The sequence below is a fragment of the Lasioglossum baleicum genome, chromosome 8 (genome assembly GCF_051020765.1).
Source record: "Lasioglossum baleicum chromosome 8, iyLasBale1, whole genome shotgun sequence".
Classification (NCBI taxonomy): Eukaryota; Metazoa; Arthropoda; class Insecta; order Hymenoptera; family Halictidae; genus Lasioglossum; species Lasioglossum baleicum.
Genome location: NC_134936.1, coordinates 18,327,927 through 18,347,171, shown reverse-complemented (window position 1 = coordinate 18,347,171; position 19,245 = coordinate 18,327,927). Strand labels below are relative to the sequence as shown.

Here is a 19,245-nt window from a genome sequence, read left to right as displayed (position 1 = left end):
GTGTATCCAAATTAACAACTGTTTTCCAGATAGCTTCTATCCTTCTATTTGCGCTCGTTCCAGCTATGCATGCGCCAACAGGTATGATTCTGTCTATACAAAAATTCGCGTCATTATTGTAAATGTTCATGATATCTGTGCGGTACCTCGTTGTGAAAATATCGACGAAGCCACGATCGTGTCTTGGTTGATTCAACCGTTATCGTGACCTTCGCGAGGAGATGTTTCTTGATGTTTCTGCCGTTTCTTTCGGTACGTAAACAAGTGACTCTTGAAACACGTGAATAGCGTCTCGCGTAATCGCGTTGAATGTCACGTTCCGACAACAAAGTTATGTTGCTCGGTTAGCTGTTTACATACAAAGAGTTCTCTATACATATAGCATGCTCTGTGTCGATCTTAGACCATATATACCTATAGACCAGTGTGCCCAGATTCCACGTTTTTTTTCGCGCATACGCGACTTTTCAGCCTCAGTAAAGTACGCTTCGCGAGGAAATGTGGCACCTTGAGCGCCATGCCGAATGGAACTGATTATGAAAAACGAATGAATGACAAGTGTATTTGTATATATATTCGTATATACATATGAAATATTGAAATATAATATATATATATATATATATATATATATATATATATATATTCAGATAATAATATAATTCCGACTTATTCTATTGTATTTAGAGGATGGGGAAGAGGGAAGGAGTGCTAAAATAATTAAGCAAGATAAATAATAAACAACAAAATATTTTATTTGGCAGACACAATGACAGCTACCGAAATCTATAAAACACATTTTTTAAGTTATCGTTACAGGCCCAGATAAAAAAGTTGGCAAAACATCATATTTTAAAATTTTGTATAATTCCTACCAATTGCAATCGTAATAAATTTTAGTTTACTTATTCTCTAGCGAACTAGTCGGTCTAACATCTTAAAAAAATTCAAGTCCTTTGGACCAATTTCTAAAAAGTTATGCGATTTTTAAGCGTGTCCACTTATTACCGCCGCTGACTGTAGCTGCCTCAGGGCTCTGCTACATCATCGCATCGGCCGCAACATAGCTACGTTACTGGTTTGACGCGCATGCGCGAAAAAAAACGTGGAATCTGGGCACACTGCTATAGACCCGGCGCAGATAATTTGGCCCTCGGAAAAGATAAAGACGGTGTGACGTCACGTTCTCGAAAGATGTATAAGCTATGCTCATCGACAGTGCCTACGCTTGGCTTATATGGGGGGTGAGGGGGATCAGCGGGTGCGCCATGTACATGTACATACCCAGTACTAGTGATGGGCATTATCGACTAAATTCAACTATCGACTAATTACTATTTAGTTACTACCCTGATAACCAGGCCTGCCGAGGGATAATCCTACCTAGAGCTAAGAATTGGCCCGTTCCGAGCTGCGCTATTGTTCGAGTTGCTCAAGGTGGGATTAACTCGATTTTTGCCTGGGATTCTCCGCGCGTATTAGTAGCTATTTTTGCCGTCTAATAGCGGAGGGCAATAGCAGAAGGCAAATTGAAGGCAAATTGAAGGCAAATTGAAGGCAGCCAGCCGGCCGAAGCTGAATTTGTTTAAGAGGGCAGTACCGTCGAGTCGTACTGATGTGATGATGTGATTGGCGAATATATAACAGATCTGGGCGACGCTGGCTCGAAAAACACATGTTGCTGCAAGTTGCAGCCATTTGCAGCCTGTTGCAGCCTGCAACTCCTTTGTCGGAGTGGATGACGTGGGGACTGGAACTGTCTTACTGAGTGTAATTGAGTGTTACTGAGCAAGAGAAGGTGAGAAGCAAAGAGGATTAGTCAGGATTAGTTGGGATTAGTCCTCTTCAGTCCTCTTTGGTGAGAAGCAGCAACAGCAACATGTATTTTTCGAGCCAGCGTCGCCCAGGTCTGTGCAGGTCTGTATAATAAGACAATCCTCTTTTCAACCATTTTCAACCAAGAAGAAATGCGGTGAGAGCAGCACTGTACTCGAGCGATTCACGGGAGGAGTTACGAAGAAAAGCTGATCATCCAGAACCTGTTTATCAGATTTGTCCTGCAAATCATCTTCTGTGTTCGCGCAAGTCAAGGTTTGTAAAAATTTGACTAATAGTTGACTAATAAAGAAAAATAATCAAACTAAATGAAAAAATATAATATTTATTATTTCCTACTTCATTCATTTATTATCCCTTCTGATATTGAGTAGTCTGAATTTAAAATTATTAATATTTAAACATTAAAATAAGTGTATAGTAGTCATAAAAAAAATATAAATTTTCTTTTCCGTCGAACGACACTTTTTTTCCATAAACACATTTCAATAAATTTCGAAATGTAATGAATTGAAATTGAACTGTAGAGAAAATGGTATGGCAATGCAATTTTTATAGTTTCCATCTCTTGCAATCTATGCAGACAATTTTTATTTCGCATAAAGATCCGCAGTCTAAGAAAAATAACATAAATATGAGAATAAGTAAAATTTGCATGTGCACAAAATGTGCATCTGTGCGTAGTGGGGAGCTGCCGCGCCTGCGCACGACCGTATGCGTTATTCCGAACGACACGCTGATCGTATCGATTGGTGTCGATCGATCTTCTTCCTCGTGCGCTCGATTACTTCGCTGCTGACATCTGCCACATCAGTGCGAACTACCCTCACCGACGATGCGGCCCTGTAAAACGATATTAGCCAATCAGATCAGTAGACGCGACGGTACTGCCCTCTTAAACAAATTCAGCTTCGGCCGGCTGGCTGCCTTCAATTTGCCTTCTGCTATTGCCCTCCGCTATTAGACGGCAAAAATAGCTACTAATACGCGCGGAGAATCCCAGGCAAAAATCGAGAATTTGGTTATCAGGGTACATACTATCGAATATTTAGTCGATAGTTTTTAGTCGACTGAAATTTCGTTTTAGTGGTTATACGTCTAGATTGCGGGCTATAGTCTATGCCTACGTATAGATCTCATTTCTCACTCACTCTTACAGCATTGTACTGCAGTGCTCACTCAGTATTATAGGCACAGTAAGAGTAAATTGGGGTAAATATACCAGACAATAATTAAATAATTAATAATAATAAAAATAATTTTTAATAATTCGATATCGCTAATGAGTGAATGTATTTGATAGTAAATCTTATAAAATTTATTCAAAACACCCGCCGTTAAAATTCAACCAATAGCTCGATAGTTTTAAGCGACTGATTCAGTAACTGAATTTAGTCGATAGTTTTCAGTCGTTTACAGGTTATTCTCGTATTTACTCTTATTCTCGATGTTCGCTAGTTAAATGAATAGTAGGACAGTATGGGACAGTACAGAGATATTAAATTTCGTGATTGAATGATTTTGTCTTTATTTAATAATAAATTCATACACTATGTTATAAATATAAATGTACACAATTTATTTATATCGCATATATAGTTTATATTGCATAAATAGCAATAAGATTTTAACATCCAATATGAATTAAAGTATTGAAGTATCTATTACATATTTCATTACTTGCATATTTGCACGTCCTGTCATAATTATGTATTTCTAACCTTTTCGTTTCATCGTCTGACACTGACATTTGAAATTTCAAGATGGCGACGTGTAAACAGTCGACTGAAAATAGTAACCCCACCACTACTAAATTCAGTCGATAGTTTAAAAAATCAGTCGACTGAAAATAGTAGTTGAATACTATCGATTTAGTCGATAGTTTTTAGTCGATGGTGCCCATCACTAGTCCAAGCTGTAATGGGAATAGTTTAACCAGTAAGTTGCGTATCCCGAATGTCAGGCGGCGTTGGTGTCGCTGCAGTTTTTGCGTGCGTGTGCCTATCGCGCCAAAAGCTACGAGAGTCATTCTTTGCGATACATATACCAAAATTTTCGACGGTTTTATAAGATCGTCGGTGGGCCAATCAGCTAAAGAGTTGGACTACCAAGCGGTAGACCGAGGTTCGAATCCTGGTCGGGTAAACAGTTTTTTTTCCAACCGTCTACCGTTTTATATCTATATATACTGTTATTAGTTCCGTCCCAGACTCCGCCGCTCCACTATAAACACGCACCGTACAGCTCTCCTTGATGCTACGCTATCTTCGATCCTCCACTATAACCGCGTACTAAGGTATAGATACGTTAGATTCTTGCAACTTATTTTTACCTGCAACCGGGTACAATCCCTCTTCGCTGGTCACACTAGTGAGCCAAGAAACATCTTGCACGTCTCCGCAGTTTACAATTTCGATAGGAGGGCGGTCGATGAACGGTTCGTCTCCAGCTTTTTCAACAACTGGTCCAAATGGCGTGAACGGGTTGAAATAAAATTTCTAGAGTCGAACAAATATGTTTAAAATAGCAAATTTTAGTACAAAATCGAGAGCACTCACCTGGAACTCCTTAGTAGATGCAACCAGAGACCGAGATGGTTGGAATCTCAAGCAATGTATCATCTCCATCTTGTTAGCTGTGGGGCAACCCATGAGGGCAGCAACTTCCTGGGCTTTTCCTAAGGCGTTTTCAGTCTGTGGCCAAGAGTTGAAAGATGTACCGCTAACGGAGATACCGGCTGCAATATGGCAAAGGAGTTTTTGAACCAAGGAAAAATTTCAGATCTATTTAGTCGTTGATTCAGTGATTTACCTTGGAAGAGGCCAGCACTCATAGGCGATAAATAATGATAGTGGACACTCGCACCACCAGCACTAAAGCCCACCAAAGTCAGTTTCTTTGATAAAATTTAAACTTTGATAAAAGATAAAATTTATCGAGCAATTCTTAATCGTTGATCTTCTAATTGAAATAGACTATTGAAATGTTACCGATAAACATGTTAACTCGTTATCCCCGGTTGAGAGCTTGTGAAACAGTTAGGTAACTGTCGGTAGACGAAGTATAGATTCATTTAAACGATCTTTAGACTATCCCATGGTCAGTTTAAATATTCAAGCGGTTAATAACACTGTCCAACAAATTTCAACTTTTTTTGTGATTTCAATATACTGTTGGGTCCTTCTTATAGAGTTTTTTGCGCTGATTCCGAATCTGGTTTTAATTTTTTTCCTATACGTCCAGTTTTTGAAAATCATGGCTTTGAAAAAAAAACATATTTTTCAACTTTAAACAAATATTGTGATGTTATTATAAAAGATATTGAATTGTTGTTTACAGCAAACGATTCTGTAGACTTTCCCGAATACAGTGATATCCAATATTAATACATTATGATTGTTTAAACATGTTTAAACAATGATTAAAGACGGAGATGCACCACTTTTGCACCAATTTTTGCGGATATTTTCGAATTTATCTCAAAAAATAAGGGTCCAGCGAAAAATTGAACTATACCACGCGAAAGAGCAGACTTTTATCTTGAGAAACCCCCCTGTGAAGTTTGCATGGTCGACGTTTTTACCGAACCAGAAAGCAAAATATCTTCGCCCGACATGCGTTGACGCCAGTGGTGCTCTTCCACTAGCGCGGTCGTTCGTCGGGATACGGCGCGGCGCGCTGCGATGAAACGGCGCGTGGCTATAAGCGCCCAATTATGTCAGCTTACTTAAATGTAATATTTTATTAAATGTTATATTATTGTTATTTATTATTTATTAGTATATTTATTCTGTATAAATTATTTTATGTATTTTTTAATGTTAGTCTCTCGTTTATAGTATATTTAATACAAAAAATACCTTTTGTAACAAAAAAATAATTTATTCACACACTACACTATTACACTATTTACAATGCTAATATATATGTGTACACTATTCAGATATAATACACTACTAAAATACATATATTATATACAGAACAACTAAAATACTATAACTAACTATAAATGTTTTTTATGATGTTTTATACGTAGCAATGCAGATTTGAAATGCTTGACAAGACTGATTTCAACAAACACAAAGCCGAAACTGAACTCTGGCATCAGTTTTCTTAAGAACCAACACGATACATATTTTGAAATAAATGACGGTCTACGGACAACGGAATACATACAATGTAAGGAAAGTCTGCAATGCGGTGACTGAAAAATTTTATTTTCAGTAATTGTCGTCTTATCTATGTATTGTAATTATAGTGCCAATGAACACTCGAGATTCTTCCGAGTAAAATAAGTCCAAACTCAATATTAACGGGACTATTTTTATTGACTTAAATACATAATTAAAATAGTTTGCTCCATATTAAATCGATATAATGTATTATATCTGAATAGTGTACACATATATATTAGCATTGTAAATAGTGTAATAGTGTAGTGTGTGAATAAATTATTTTTTTGTTACAAAAGGTATTTTTTGTATTAAATATACTATAAACGAGAGACTAACATTAAAAAATACAAAAATAATTTATACAGTATAAATATACTAATAAATAATAAATAACAATAATATAACATTTAATAAAATATTACATTTAAGTAAGCTGACATAATTGCGCGCTTATAGCCACGCGCCGTTTCATCGCAGCGCGCCGCGCCGTATCCCGACGAACGACCGCGCTAGTGGAAGAGCACCACTGGCGTCAACGCATGTCGGGCGAAGATATTTTGCTTTCTGGTTCGGTAAAAACGTCGACCATGCAAACTTCACAGGGGGGTTTCTCAAGATAAAAGTCTGCTCTTTCGCGTGGTATAGTTCAATTTTTCGCTGGACCCTTATTTTTTGAGATAAATTCGAAAATATCCGCAAAAATTGGTGCAAAAGTGGTGCATCTCCGTCTTTAATCATTGTTTAAACATGTTTAAACAATCATAATGTATTAATATTGGATATCACTGTATTCGGGAAAGTCTACAGAATCTTTTGCTGTAAACAACAATTCAATATCTTTTATAATAACATCGCAATATTTGTTTAAAGTTGAAAAATATGTCTTTTTTTAAAACTCCATTTTCTCAAAAACTGGACGTATAGGAAAAAAATTAAAACCAGATTCGGAATCAGCGTAAAAAACTCTATAAGAAGGACCCAACAGTATATTGAAATCAAATTTGGTGTTGGACAGTGTAATTGATCTGCTTACTTTGAATCGAAGTTTTCCGATCGGTGGCAAAGCGTAAGGAATTCCCTCGTAGGCTTGATATTGTCTTCCATTGGCAGATAGCTTACAGTAGCCCTTGATGCAGCCTAAGGGTGTTTTAACTTTCGGCGCGGTCTCCAAAGTCCATCCGAAGGTGAAACATCCGAGGAGGACCACGAGAAGCCACGCTCTCGTCATCTTGGATCAAACTGAAGCAACTCGGACCGGTCTGCTTTATTTATCGCGTACTTTTTCGATCCTTGGGCGATGCTAATGTTGACTTAGATAAGTACGGCGACAAATAAGCGCACTGCATTTGCTCTATAGTACAATCTAGAGTACAAGATCAGTAAATTTCTTCCCATCCCTGTTTTCAACGGCAATCGTCATTGTAATGCCGCGAATATACTTAGATGTCTTAACATGTTCGCTGCCGAGCGACATTTTCAAAAACGGTTCCTCCAAATTGTTGTGTTTTTTTCTAACCCCAAAGCCAGATACCTTCAAGAACATGAAAATACTCCGAGTTTGATCGTATGTGGCGTAGGTAAAACAAAAACGTTCAAAAAGTCTTCAGCGCCTCGGCACCAACCGGCCCCGCGCCGTTGAAATTACCTTCGAAATATTTCAATATATTTACATACAGTAATTCTTCAATCGGTGTCCACAAGAGCCGTGTTCTGCACGGAAGGCGATGGTGTAGGGACACTGCGTCTACCGCGCCGAGACTTCAATCGAGAGCGCGAACATAGAGAAGGACAGAATGAAATACGGTTCGTGTGGCCCAAGCGTGTCGCCGGCACCGTTTACAGGCTCACGAGTTCTCACAATGTAATGTCAATGATAGAATTGTTTATTTTTCATTATTTTTCTTATTCAAATTACACCAAATACGATATAATTTCAACTGTATTTTGTGGTTTTATTGACGGTATGAAATAACTGTAGAACATAGAAAATGATAGCGAGTGGAAAAGAAAGAAAAACTGTATGGTTTACTCTATTGTTTAAAATACCAATGCGATGCTAACATTTTTCCATCAGGCCCGACGCGTGTACCGTGATGGTACAGACCTTCCGACCTTCAGACCTCATATTTTGGAGCACTTGGAGAAATCTGGGATTTATGACGCTTGCGAACGCTATTGGGACTGTCGACGAAGTTCTCGAAGAACAACTGCATTATGCAATCCTAAATTAATATCACAGACAGGAAACAGCATTCTCAAGAATAACTTCGCTGGCACGTATGTCGTAAATTTTGTTAATCATGTGTAACCGAATTCTTTCTTCTTTTTTCTTGCTACTGGTATGTACTTTGCATTCGACCTCCTCCCCCCTCTCCTCTCTTCTCGGTGCAGCGTTATCGCCAAACTGGCTCTATCACCTATACAATCGAGTAGGGAATTAACAAAATTGGTAGGAACCCTTAGTGCGATATCATACTAAACAATCAATTAAGTTTTTCAATATTTATCCTTCTATCGTACTAGCACTTTTAATATAAATGTATTTTATTGTTATAGCGAGAGTATATCAGAATTTATCGGGTTTATTATAATAAATAGAGGATATATAAAAGTAGTGTCGCTCCACAGTTTATTATACTCGAATAATTTCTTAGTTCAGTTATATTAATAGTAACATTATTTTTAGAATATAAAATATAAAAGATTTTTATAATTCCTCCCTTTGAGTTTGCCTACTCTGAGTATTTCTTAATTTGTTTTCATTAAAATCGATAGAACTCCAAAAGTCTTTCTGTCCAAAGTTAGCATTACTGTCCATGGAAATTTTGTCTGGTCCAGCGATGTGCAAATATTCCAGTGATTTTTTGTTAGGATTTAGTCTAGGCCACTTTACTCCACCCATGTCAGGAACTCTGTATCTCAGAAAAATGTTCATGATGAAAATGAGTAGGTGTAATTTATATATAAAATAGTAAAGATCCACTGCATAAAGATCTGCTCTCTACCCATAACCATCATACAATTTATTACATGGACTTACCTGTTATTTGCAAACGATACCCATAAGTCTATCATAAGTTGTTGTATCTCGAGGTCACGCGGTGTTGTGGTGGAGTCCAGGTATTGAGTGCACAGATGATTCGATACATTTTACTTCTTTCTCCCATATTGTAATCTCTATACAAATAACATACCATAGTTGTTGCGAGTTCCACTCATAGCGTCGCTCAAACTTGTTGCACCTCTGTAAGTATAATAATAATACCATACAGGTTCCTTATTAACTTTTGCCTGCATTCTGGCAGCTTTCTCGCTGCCGACAACGAAGAATCTGTCTCCAGCCATTTGTACTAAGGGTTTCGTCGTTGTCTCGTCTATCTTCTTTGTTCCAAAATAGTGTTGTTTGATCAGCCTGGCAACCTCGACGTGCTTCTCCTTAGGCAAAGTGTAATTATAATCCAGGAAATGAGGAGCGAGAAGGTCCCAGTTATCGTCCAATGCTTTCAGAGCTTCTGGTATGGCAATGAATTCTGTAAACCCGATTCGTTAAAAAGAAGTCCAAGCTTAAGGTGCAGATACGTTAGATTTTTGCAACTTATTTTTACCTGCAACCGGGTACAATCCCTCTTCGCTGGTCACGCTAGTGAGCCAAGGAACATCTTGCATGTCTCCGCTGTTTACAATTTCGATAGGAGGGCGGTCGATGAACGGTTCGTCTCCAGCTTTTTCAACAACTGGTCCAAATGGCGTGAACGGGTTGAAATAAAATTTCTAGAGTCGAACAAATATGTTTAAAATAGCAAATTTTGGTACAAAAAAGAGAGTGCTCACCTGAAACTCTTGAGTACATGCAACCAGAGACCGAGATGGACGGAATCTCAAGCAACGTATTATGTCCCTGTTGTTAGCTGTGGGCAACCCATGAGGGCAGCAACTTTCTGGGCTTTCTCTAAGGCGTTTTCAGTCTGTGTCCAAGAGTTGAAAGATGTACCGCTAACGGAGATACCAGCTGCAATATGGCAAAGGATTTTTTGAACCTCGGAAAAATTTCACATCTATTTAGTTGTTGATTCAGTGACTTACCTTGGAAGAGGCCAGCACTCATAGGCGATAAATACTGATAGTGGACACTCGCACCACCAGCACTTAAGCCCGCCAAAGTCAGTTTCTTTGGATCACCGCCGAACCATTCGATATTCTCTGAAACCCATCTCAAAGCCATGCTCTGATCCTTCAGTCCCATATTGCCAGGGACTATTTCATCTTCTGTGCTGAGGAAACCTACGAGGAAAAGTTTACGTCTATCAGCGGATTTAATTTAAAATCGTTGGAGACGGAAGAAATTACGATGGTAGACTGCGGATTTAGACACAGTCTAGCGATTAGTATATTTGAGTACCTAGTATTCCCAGACGATAAATACTACATCCTGGTCCATGAGGAATTTAGCACCCATGTCCATTCCATTACCATACATGAAGGCTCCCCCATGAATCCAAAAGAGGACTGGCATGGGCTTCGCGGCCGCTTAGTCGCGTTCTGGCACATAGACGTTTAGATACAGACAATCTTCGGAGCCTATTACCTTCTCGTTCTTGGCGTCAGCCCTTTGAGTGTATTGCAAGCATGGGGAGCTGAATTTCGTTGCAGAAATTTCGCCGATCCATGGGGGTATTCGGTGAGGGGGCTGAAAAAACGTTGGATAGTCAATGAGTTTTTCCATAAATCTTTATGGAAGAATTCTCGCAAGAGAAGAGAGCACAAGCCTTTAATGATTGTGGAAATTCACTTTTGAAAAAAGAATTTCGAGCGTGAGTTAAGAATTTAACAATTTCAAACGTGCTGAATCAGAAGTTCTTTTTTAAGATAAAACTTTTTATTAATTTTGTATTCTATCATTTTATTGATGTTTTCGTGACCGTATCAAAAAGGTCCTTCAAAGTTCATTCCGTTCGTAACACAATGATAACAGAATGTGATAATAGATATAGTATTCGGTAAACTGTTAGAATTTGTTATTCAGGATATTCAGCCGGGATCAGAATCAGTCTTACTTTAAATAAATACAGACTTGTAGAATAATATTGCACACTTTATTATACACACAATGGTCGTTCAAGATGGAGAGAAAAGAAGGTAGAAGAGTGAATAGTGAGAAAAACAAAAGAGTGTTCAAAAGAATAGAAAGAGGGCGCGAAGACTGTTTAGTGGACGCGGTGAATTTGAAATATAGAATTTATTTCCAATATAAACATTGAAAACCCATTATAACTGAACCTTCAAAATTATATTTTAGATAATAATTCTAAAAAACTTATTCGATTATATTATTTATTCCTTGCGCCCGAAACTTTGTTTGAAGAATTAAACAATTAATATTTAAGTGCATGTTCAATTACCAGAAATCGTGATGCTACGATCAATTTCTTTTGCAGACAGTGTCCAAGAAGCACGCAGACATCGAAGTGAACAGCAACAAAACATGGATTTGCGACTTGAATTCTTCAAACAAGACGAAGCTCGACAGTGTAATGAAATGTTATTTATATTTAAGTATAAATTATAGAAAGTATAGCACGGTGAGGGCTTGATTAAAAATTTGTGATGTATTTTCTACATAAAACAGCGTTGGATGGGGAAAATCAATTTTTATTTATCAACTCGCAGGGAATAATCTATAATAAAAGTATATTTGTTAAAATACCAGCAATGTTCGTCTGAATTTATGGTTATACTAACGAAACAGGTTCCATAAGTCTTTGTTATTAGATCGTTACATACGAAACGTCCGATGTTAAACAGTAACGTTAAACAAACGCAACTTTCTAAAATAGATTTATTCATAAAAATAACCATCACTGCAATCAAGGTGTTCTGCCAATGAATTTCAATTTTCTTGATCAAAACGTTTTATAACAACATTTGCATTCTAAAATCGAACATTTCATTATAGCCACAGATAAAGTACTTAAAAATCGCAACCTTCACTTTGTTTATCCATACTCTGCGCAATAGCAATTACGACAGTACACATTACCTAGTAAATGAGTCCTCCTGACATCGAAATAATCTAAATTTTGGTTTCGATTCATCAACCGGAAACAATAATATAATTTCGTTTGCAGTCTGTTTTAATGTCCGGTCGATATTACGAGCTAAAAGGAGGAAGCGTCGTCGAATTCGGCATGGTACGGGCCATTTACTCAGTGCTTGGTGCAAAGGACGAGTTGTTGATACCAGAAACTCTTGTGATAAGTCACTCGGGGACTGAGAATATGATTATCCCAGTAACGCCGGATACATCGATGGTAATCATCATCTAAAACCAGTTAAATCCAGAAATAATAAATTTTGGAACAGTCTTTTAATCCTATTACATGATCTTGCTCAGAACCTTTCATCGACATCGGAGGAGAACGTCTCTATAATCCCAGGAACCCAAGCAGAGAAAGGAGACTCCATATTCCGACGACCATCGCTACCAGTGAGAAGTTCTGCCAGCAGCCGCAAGAATTATCTTCTAGACTCTTCCAGCGACAACAGTATGAACGACTCCAGAGGCTCTTCAGCACTGGGGAAGGAGAACTTGGGTGAAAAGGGGGTCAGTATTCATGATATGGAGACGCAAAATTCATTTGAATCTCAGAGCAATTTGTCCGACGACATCCACGACGTTGAAACTCAAAAGATCTGCTTGGACAGCTTCCTTGCTGCCAAGCAGTCTCGCGATCAGGCCGATATCCATAACATGGAGACGCAACACGAGGAGGACGTGGACACCCAGCATTTTGTAACAGACATCCATGATGTAGAAACGCAACATGATGTAGATATCGATGATCTGAACACGCTGAGGAAGACCGAAGTGCAGAACGCTTTGGTCGAAAGCGATAAAGGAGCAAGCGCTGTTGAACAGGGACAAACGGAAGAGGCAAAATTAAAGGCAGACGTTTCTATGGAAGTAGGAAAGAGTGAGATTAAAGAGGAGGAATCATGTAGCAATGCGGTCGATCGGCCTGAACAAGCTGTAGCCGCGAAGGATGAAAACTCCGGCAATTCTGAACAGTTGGAGAACGGTCAAAGAGGTTCGCAGGATTGCCTAGAGTTGTCGATAGCTACGAACTTCGACGATGAGTGCTCGGAAATTGACCGAAGCAGCTCGCAGAATTTGTTGGAGAACTTGATCAGCGACGATGATACGTATCAACCTGTAAATGTAACAGAGAAAGGTAGTGTGAGTTTTGATACACCAACGCAGCTGATTGAAGCGAATGAACCTGAAGACGTAGCAGAGAAAGTTAGCGCAGATTTCGATAATTCTCCTTACGTTTTTTCCAAAACTCACACTACCTTTCTCTGTTACATTTACAGGTTGGTCAGTATCGATCACTTGCGTTGGAGTATCGAAATCTACACTATATACCTCCCTCTACTTGGTCTTCGCACAGAAATTTGACGGTCCTTCGAACCTTGTCTGTGACCAACACAGTACATTTAGCTGGGTCTTCCACCTGAGATGATCCTACGAGTAGACGTAAAATTATAGCACAAACAGAAATACAATTAACTTTTTTAAATTAAACCATAATTTATGTTTACAGACGAAGGAACACGTACCCAATTTTGATAATAGCTTGCTGTAACCGTTGGTTATACCAGTGAATAAGATTTTATGCTTTATCTTAGTAGGGGTCGACGTTGCGAACGAGACATTCATTGACCTAGTCCTGGCGCCTCTTCCTCTAACACCTTTCGTACTTTCATTCGTCTCTTCCTGCTTGACATTCTCTTTGTTCACCCAAGAGTTCATAATCATCTCTACTTCCTGCGACTCTTCTCCCATTTCCGAACTGTCATCCTCGACGTAACTTTTTCTCACTGCTCTCTTACTTCTATTTCCTCTGGTCGGGTATACTTTTTCCTCTACAATTGCACTTTTTTCATTCTCTGCTTTAGATGAACTGCTTGTGGCACTATTGACACTAACATCCTCTTTCGCTGATCTCGTAGGTATAAGGGGCGGTGGTATCGGAGTATCGGAAGACAATCTCCTGATCATTAGCTTCAACTGTTTAGACCCGTAACTTTCTTGACTACTGCTAACCGACTGTTGCGAGCTGTCCGAGTTCAACACCGGCGAATCTCTTCTCGACATATAATCCAGAATATTCGCAGAATTGCTCCTAGTAGCGGCAACGCCTCTGGTACTTTTTCTACCTTTAGTAGCCACAGACGCTTTCTCAGTGACATTCTCCTTACGTTTTTTCGCATCGTTACTTTCGGTTGCATCCGTCGGGCTAAGCGACCTTTTAACGGCCCGCGATGTCTTTACAGCGATTTTTCTCACAGGTTCAGCCGCCGTTGTAACCAAAGCCTCTTTGCCATCCTGAAAAACAGACGAACTATACTTGTTCCTAGAGCTGCGAGTCCTTCCGTTGTCCTGAATGGAAGGACTGTGTCTTACTTCTGCGTACAAAGGGCTTGGTTTTGTTTGCAGCGATCCACTCTCTTTAGATTTACGGGAAGACGATGGTTTAATCTCGTTTACTATGTCCTCGTCGTTTTCGTATATCGTCGCCGGCACTCTACTTATGTTGAAATTACCAAAACAGCTTGAGAATGCTGCGGATCTTAGTCTGCCAACCTTGGGAGATTCGTTGTTCTCTGCGTTTGTACGTGCAACCGATTTTCGCGTTGATTTCTTTGGTAATACTTTCTTTTTGGGTTCGGTCTTCTTCGTACCGGACTTGGATTTCATGCTCCTAGTAGTGAATCTAAACTCTGTCGATACACTACCTTTAGTCGCTACGTCTTCAGGTTTGCTCACTTCGATCACCTGCGTTGGAGTATCGAAATCTGCGCTAACTTTCTCTGCTACGTCTTCAGGTTCATTCGCTTCAATCAGCTGCGTTGGTGTATCAAAACTCACACTACCTTTCTCTGTTACATTTACAGGTTGGTCAGTATCGATAACTTGCGTTGGAGTATCGAAATCTACACTATATACCTCCCTCTACTTGGTCTTCGCACAGAAATTTGACGGTCCTTCGAACCTTGTCTGTGACCAACACAGTACATTTAGCTGGGTCTTCCACCTGAGATGATCCTACGAGTAGACGTAAAATTATAGCACAAACAGAAATACAATTAACTTTTTTAAATTAAACCATAATTTATGTTTACAGACGAAGGAACACGTACCCAATTTTGATAATAGCTTGCTATAACCGTTGGTTATACCAGTGAATAAGATTTTATGCTTTATCTTAGTAGGGGTCGACGTTGCGAACGAGACATTCATTGACCTAGTCCTGGCGCCTCTTCCTCTAACACCTTTCGTACTTTCATTCGTCTCTTCCTGCTTGACATTCTCTTTGTTCACCCAAGAGTTCATAATCATCTCTACTTCCTGCGACTCTTCTCCCATTTCCGAACTGTCATCCTCGACGTAACTTTTTCTCACTGCTCTCTTACTTCTATTTCCTCTGGTCGGGTATACTTTTTCCTCTACAATTCCACTTTTTTCATTCTCTGCTTTAGATGAACTGCTTGTGGCACTATTGACACTAACATCCTCTTTCGCTGATCTCGTAGGTATAAGGGGCGGTGGTATCGGAGTATCGGAAGACAATCTCCTGATCATTAGCTTCAACTGTTTAGACCCGTAACTTTCTTGACTACTGCTAACCGACTGTTGCGAGCTGTCCGAGTTCAACACCGGCGAATCTCTTCTCGACATATAATCCAGAATATTCGCAGAATTGCTCCTAGTAGCGGCAACGCCTCTGGTACTTTTTCTACCTTTAGTAGCCACAGACGTTTTCTCAGTGACATTCTCCTTACGTTTTTTCGCATCGTTACTTTCGGTTGCATCCGTCGGGCTAAGCGACCTTTTAACGGCCCGCGATGTCTTTACAGCGATTTTTCTCACAGGTTCAGCCGCCGTTGTAACCAAAGCCTCTTTGCCATCCTGAAAAACAGACGAACTATACTTGTTCCTAGAGCTGCGAGTCCTTCCGTTGTCCTGAATGGAAGGACTGTGTCTTACTTCTGCGTACAAAGGGCTTGGTTTTGTTTGCAGCGATCCACTCTCTTTAGATTTACGGGAAGACGATGGTTTAATCTCGTTTACTATGTCCTCGTCGTTTTCGTATATCGTCGCCGGCACTCTACTTATGTTGAAATTACCAAAACAGCTTGAGAATGCTGCGGATCTTAGTCTGCCAACCTTGGGAGATTCGTTGTTCTCTGCGTTTGTACGTGCAACCGATTTTCGCGTTGATTTCTTTGGTAATACTTTCTTTTTGGGTTCGGTCTTCTTCGTACCGGACTTGGATTTCATGCTCCTAGTAGTGAATCTAAACTCTGTCGATACACTACCTTTAGTCGCTACGTCTTCAGGTTTGCTCACTTCGATCACCTGCGTTGGAGTATCGAAATCTGCGCTAACTTTCTCTGCTACGTCTTCAGGTTCATTCGCTTCAATCAGCTGCGTTGGTGTATCAAAACTCACACTACCTTTCTCTGTTACATTTACAGGTTGGTCAGTATCGATAACTTGCGTTGGAGTATCGAAATCTACACTATATACCTCCCTCTACTTGGTCTTCGCACAGAAATTTGACGGTCCTTCGAACCTTGTCTGTGACCAACACAGTACATTTAGCTGGGTCTTCCACCTGAGATGATCCTACGAGTAGACGTAAAATTATAGCACAAACAGAAATACAATTAACTTTTTTAAATTAAACCATAATTTATGTTTACAGACGAAGGAACACGTACCCAATTTTGATAATAGTTTGCTGTAACCGTTGGTTATACCAGTGAATAAGATTTTATGCTTTATCTTAGTAGGGGTCGACGTTGCGAACGAGACATTCATTGACCTAGTCCTGGCGCCTCTTCCTCTAACACCTTTCGTACTTTCATTCGTCTCTTCCTGCTTGACATTCTCTTTGTTCACCCAAGAGTTCATAATCATCTCTACTTCCTGCGACTCTTCTCCCATTTCCGAACTGTCATCCTCGACGTAACTTTTTCTCACTGCTCTCTTACTTCTATTTCCTCTGGTCGGGTATACTTTTTCCTCTACAATTGCACTTTTTTCATTCTCTGCTTTAGATGAACTGCTTGTGGCACTATTGACACTAACATCCTCTTTCGCTGATCTCGTAGGTATAAGGGGCGGTGGTATCGGAGTATCGGAAGACAATCTCCTGATCATTAGCTTCAACTGTTTAGACCCGTAACTTTCTTGACTACTGCTAACCGACTGTTGCGAGCTGTCCGAGTTCAACACCGGCGAATCTCTTCTCGACATATAATCCAGAATATTCGCAGAATTGCTCCTAGTAGCGGCAACGCCTCTGGTACTTTTTCTACCTTTAGTAGCCACAGACGCTTTCTCAGTGACATTCTCCTTACGTTTTTTCGCATCGTTACTTTCGGTTGCATCCGTCGGGCTAAGCGACCTTTTAACGGCCCGCGATGTCTTTACAGCGATTTTTCTCACAGGTTCAGCCGCCGTTGTAACCAAAGCCTCTTTGCCATCCTGAAAAACAGACGAACTATACTTGTTCCTAGAGCTGCAAGTCCTTCCGTTGTCCTGAATGGAAGGACTGTGTCTTACTTCTGCGTACAAAGGGCTTGGTTTTGTTTGCAGCGATCCACTCTCTTTAGATTTACGGGAAGACGATGGTTTAATCTCGTTTACTATGTCCTCGTCGTTTTCGTATATCGTCGCCGGCACTCTACTTATGTTGAAATTACCAAAACAGCTTGAGAATGCTGCGGATCTTAGTCTGCCAACCTTGGGAGATTCGTTGTTCTCTGCGTTTGTACGTGCAACCGATTTTCGCGTTGATTTCTTTGGTAATACTTTCTTTTTGGGTTCGGTCTTCTTCGTACCGGACTTGGATTTCATGCTCCTAGTAGTGAATCTAAACTCTGTCGATACACTACCTTTAGTCGCTACGTCTTCAGGTTTGCTCACTTCGATCACCTGCGTTGGAGTATCGAAATCTGCGCTAACTTTCTCTGCTACGTCTTCAGGTTCATTCGCTTCAATCAGCTGCGTTGGTGTATCAAAACTCACACTACCTTTCTCTGTTACATTTACAGGTTGGTCAGTATCGATAACTTGCGTTGGAGTATCGAAATCTACACTATATACCTCCCTCTACTTGGTCTTCGCACAGAAATTTGACGGTCCTTCGAACCTTGTCTGTGACCAACACAGTACATTTAGCTGGGTCTTCCACCTGAGATGATCCTACGAGTAGACGTAAAATTATAGCACAAACAGAAATACAATTAACTTTTTTAAATTAAACCATAATTTATGTTTACAGACGAAGGAACACGTACCCAATTTTGATAATAGCTTGCTGTAACCGTTGGTTATACCAGTGAATAAGATTTTATGCTTTATCTTAGTAGGGGTCGACGTTGCGAACGAGACATTCATTGACCTAGTCCTGGCGCCTCTTCCTCTAACACCTTTCGTACTTTCATTCGTCTCTTCCTGCTTGACATTCTCTTTGTTCACCCAAGAGTTCATAATCATCTCTACTTCCTGCGACTCTTCTCCCATTTCCGAACTGTCATCCTCGACGTAACTTTTTCTCACTGCTCTCTTACTTCTATTTCCTCTGGTCGGGTATACTTTTTCCTCTACAATTGCACTTTTTTCATTCTCTGCTTTAGATGAACTGCTTGTGGCACTATTGACACTAACATCCTCTTTCGCTGATCTCGTAGGTATAAGGGGCGGTGGTATCGGAGTATCGGAAGACAATCTCCTGATCATTAGCTTCAACTGTTTAGACCCGTAACTTTCTTGACTACTGCTAACCGACTGTTGCGAGCTGTCCGAGTCACCGGCGAATCTCTTCTCGACATATAATCCAGAATATTCGCAGAATTGCTCCTAGTAGCGGCAACGCCTCTGGTACTTTTTCTACCTTTAGTAGCCACAGACGTTTTCTCAGTGACATTCTCCTTACGTTTTTTCGCATCGTTACTTTCGGTTGCATCCGTCGGGCTAAGCGACCTTTTAACGGCCCGCGATGTCTTTACAGCGATTTTTCTCACAGGTTCAGCCGCCGTTGTAACCAAAGCCTCTTTGCCATCCTGAAAAACAGACGAACTATACTTGTTCCTAGAGCTGCGAGTCCTTCCGTTGTCCTGAATGGAAGGACTGTGTCTTACTCAGGGAGGGCAATCTCCCATG

At 39.9% G+C, this 19,245-nt stretch overlaps 3 protein-coding genes, 1 long non-coding RNA gene and 1 pseudogene across 8 annotated transcripts; 1 reads left to right on the top strand and 4 right to left on the bottom strand.

The window, feature by feature from the left end:
• Positions 1-1,383: 1,383 nt before the first annotated feature.
• LOC143211644 (carboxylic ester hydrolase-like) lies at positions 1,384-8,106 on the bottom strand. Of its 3 annotated transcripts, none has more exons than XM_076429484.1 (5): positions 7,045-8,106; positions 4,648-4,732; positions 4,395-4,573; positions 4,169-4,334; positions 1,384-4,059 (listed from the first exon to the last, which is right to left on the bottom strand). In XM_076429484.1, exons 1-5 carry the CDS (start codon positions 7,237-7,239, stop codon positions 4,031-4,033), a joined length of 654 nt encoding a protein of 217 aa, XP_076285599.1. In that variant the 5' UTR covers positions 7,240-8,106; the 3' UTR covers positions 1,384-4,030. The 3 variants fall into 3 exon arrangements, with proteins under 3 accessions (XP_076285599.1, XP_076285598.1, XP_076285600.1); XM_076429483.1 differs by having other exon boundaries at positions 1,384-3,751; XM_076429485.1 differs by having other exon boundaries at positions 1,384-2,679.
• Positions 3,375-12,185, top strand: LOC143211648 (uncharacterized). The gene is made up of 4 exons (XR_013009496.1): positions 3,375-3,960; positions 8,086-8,288; positions 11,447-11,539; positions 12,137-12,185. It is a non-coding gene; the product is annotated as an uncharacterized LOC143211648 (long non-coding RNA).
• Positions 8,616-12,284, bottom strand: LOC143211167 (venom carboxylesterase-6-like; annotated as a pseudogene). The gene is made up of 8 exons (XR_013009398.1): positions 12,049-12,284; positions 11,411-11,513; positions 10,411-10,698; positions 10,095-10,292; positions 9,843-10,020; positions 9,617-9,782; positions 9,052-9,541; positions 8,616-8,923 (listed from the first exon to the last, which is right to left on the bottom strand). The product of XR_013009398.1 is annotated as a venom carboxylesterase-6-like (transcript).
• On the bottom strand, positions 11,645-16,599 carry LOC143211166 (uncharacterized). The gene is made up of 6 exons (XM_076428627.1): positions 15,213-16,599; positions 15,077-15,117; positions 13,629-15,024; positions 13,435-13,533; positions 12,406-12,582; positions 11,645-12,330 (listed from the first exon to the last, which is right to left on the bottom strand). The coding sequence occupies exons 1-5, from the start codon at positions 16,351-16,353 to the stop codon at positions 12,434-12,436; spliced, it is 2,826 nt and encodes a 941-aa protein (XP_076284742.1). The 5' UTR covers positions 16,354-16,599; the 3' UTR covers positions 11,645-12,330; positions 12,406-12,433.
• LOC143211641 (uncharacterized) lies at positions 16,253-19,235 on the bottom strand. Of its 2 annotated transcripts, XM_076429478.1 has the most exons (4): positions 18,381-19,235; positions 17,644-18,285; positions 16,797-17,565; positions 16,253-16,701 (listed from the first exon to the last, which is right to left on the bottom strand). In XM_076429478.1, exons 2-4 carry the CDS (start codon positions 17,935-17,937, stop codon positions 16,595-16,597), a joined length of 1,170 nt encoding a protein of 389 aa, XP_076285593.1. In that variant the 5' UTR covers positions 17,938-18,285; positions 18,381-19,235; the 3' UTR covers positions 16,253-16,594. The 2 variants fall into 2 exon arrangements, with proteins under 2 accessions (XP_076285593.1, XP_076285592.1); XM_076429477.1 differs by having other exon boundaries at positions 16,797-18,285.
• Positions 19,236-19,245: the final 10 nt, after the last annotated feature.

Bases quoted from the DNA above. Each gene is read 5' to 3' on its own strand.
- LOC143211644 (XM_076429483.1), bottom strand. From the start codon at position 7,239: ATGACGAGAGCGTGGCTTCTCGTGGTCCTCCTCGGATGTTTCACCTTC. The intron at 4,335-4,394 runs GTGAGTGCTCTC...GTTCGACTCTAG, and splicing joins CATCTACTAAGGAGTTCCAG to AAATTTTATTTCAACCCGTT. The intron at 3,752-4,168 runs GTAAAAATAAGT...TTCCCATTACAG, and splicing joins GGGATTGTACCCGGTTGCAG to CTTGGACTAGTGATGGGCAC.
- LOC143211166 (XM_076428627.1), bottom strand. From the start codon at position 16,353: ATGAAATCCAAGTCCGGTACGAAGAAGACCGAACCCAAAAAGAAAGTA. The intron at 15,118-15,212 runs GTACGTGTTCCT...GTCTACTCGTAG, and splicing joins CAAGCTATTATCAAAATTGG to GATCATCTCAGGTGGAAGAC. The intron at 15,025-15,076 runs GTCACAGACAAG...AAGACCAAGTAG, and splicing joins CAGCTAAATGTACTGTGTTG to AGGGAGGTATATAGTGTAGA.
- LOC143211641 (XM_076429477.1), bottom strand. From the start codon at position 17,937: ATGAAATCCAAGTCCGGTACGAAGAAGACCGAACCCAAAAAGAAAGTA. The intron at 16,702-16,796 runs GTACGTGTTCCT...GTCTACTCGTAG, and splicing joins CAAACTATTATCAAAATTGG to GATCATCTCAGGTGGAAGAC.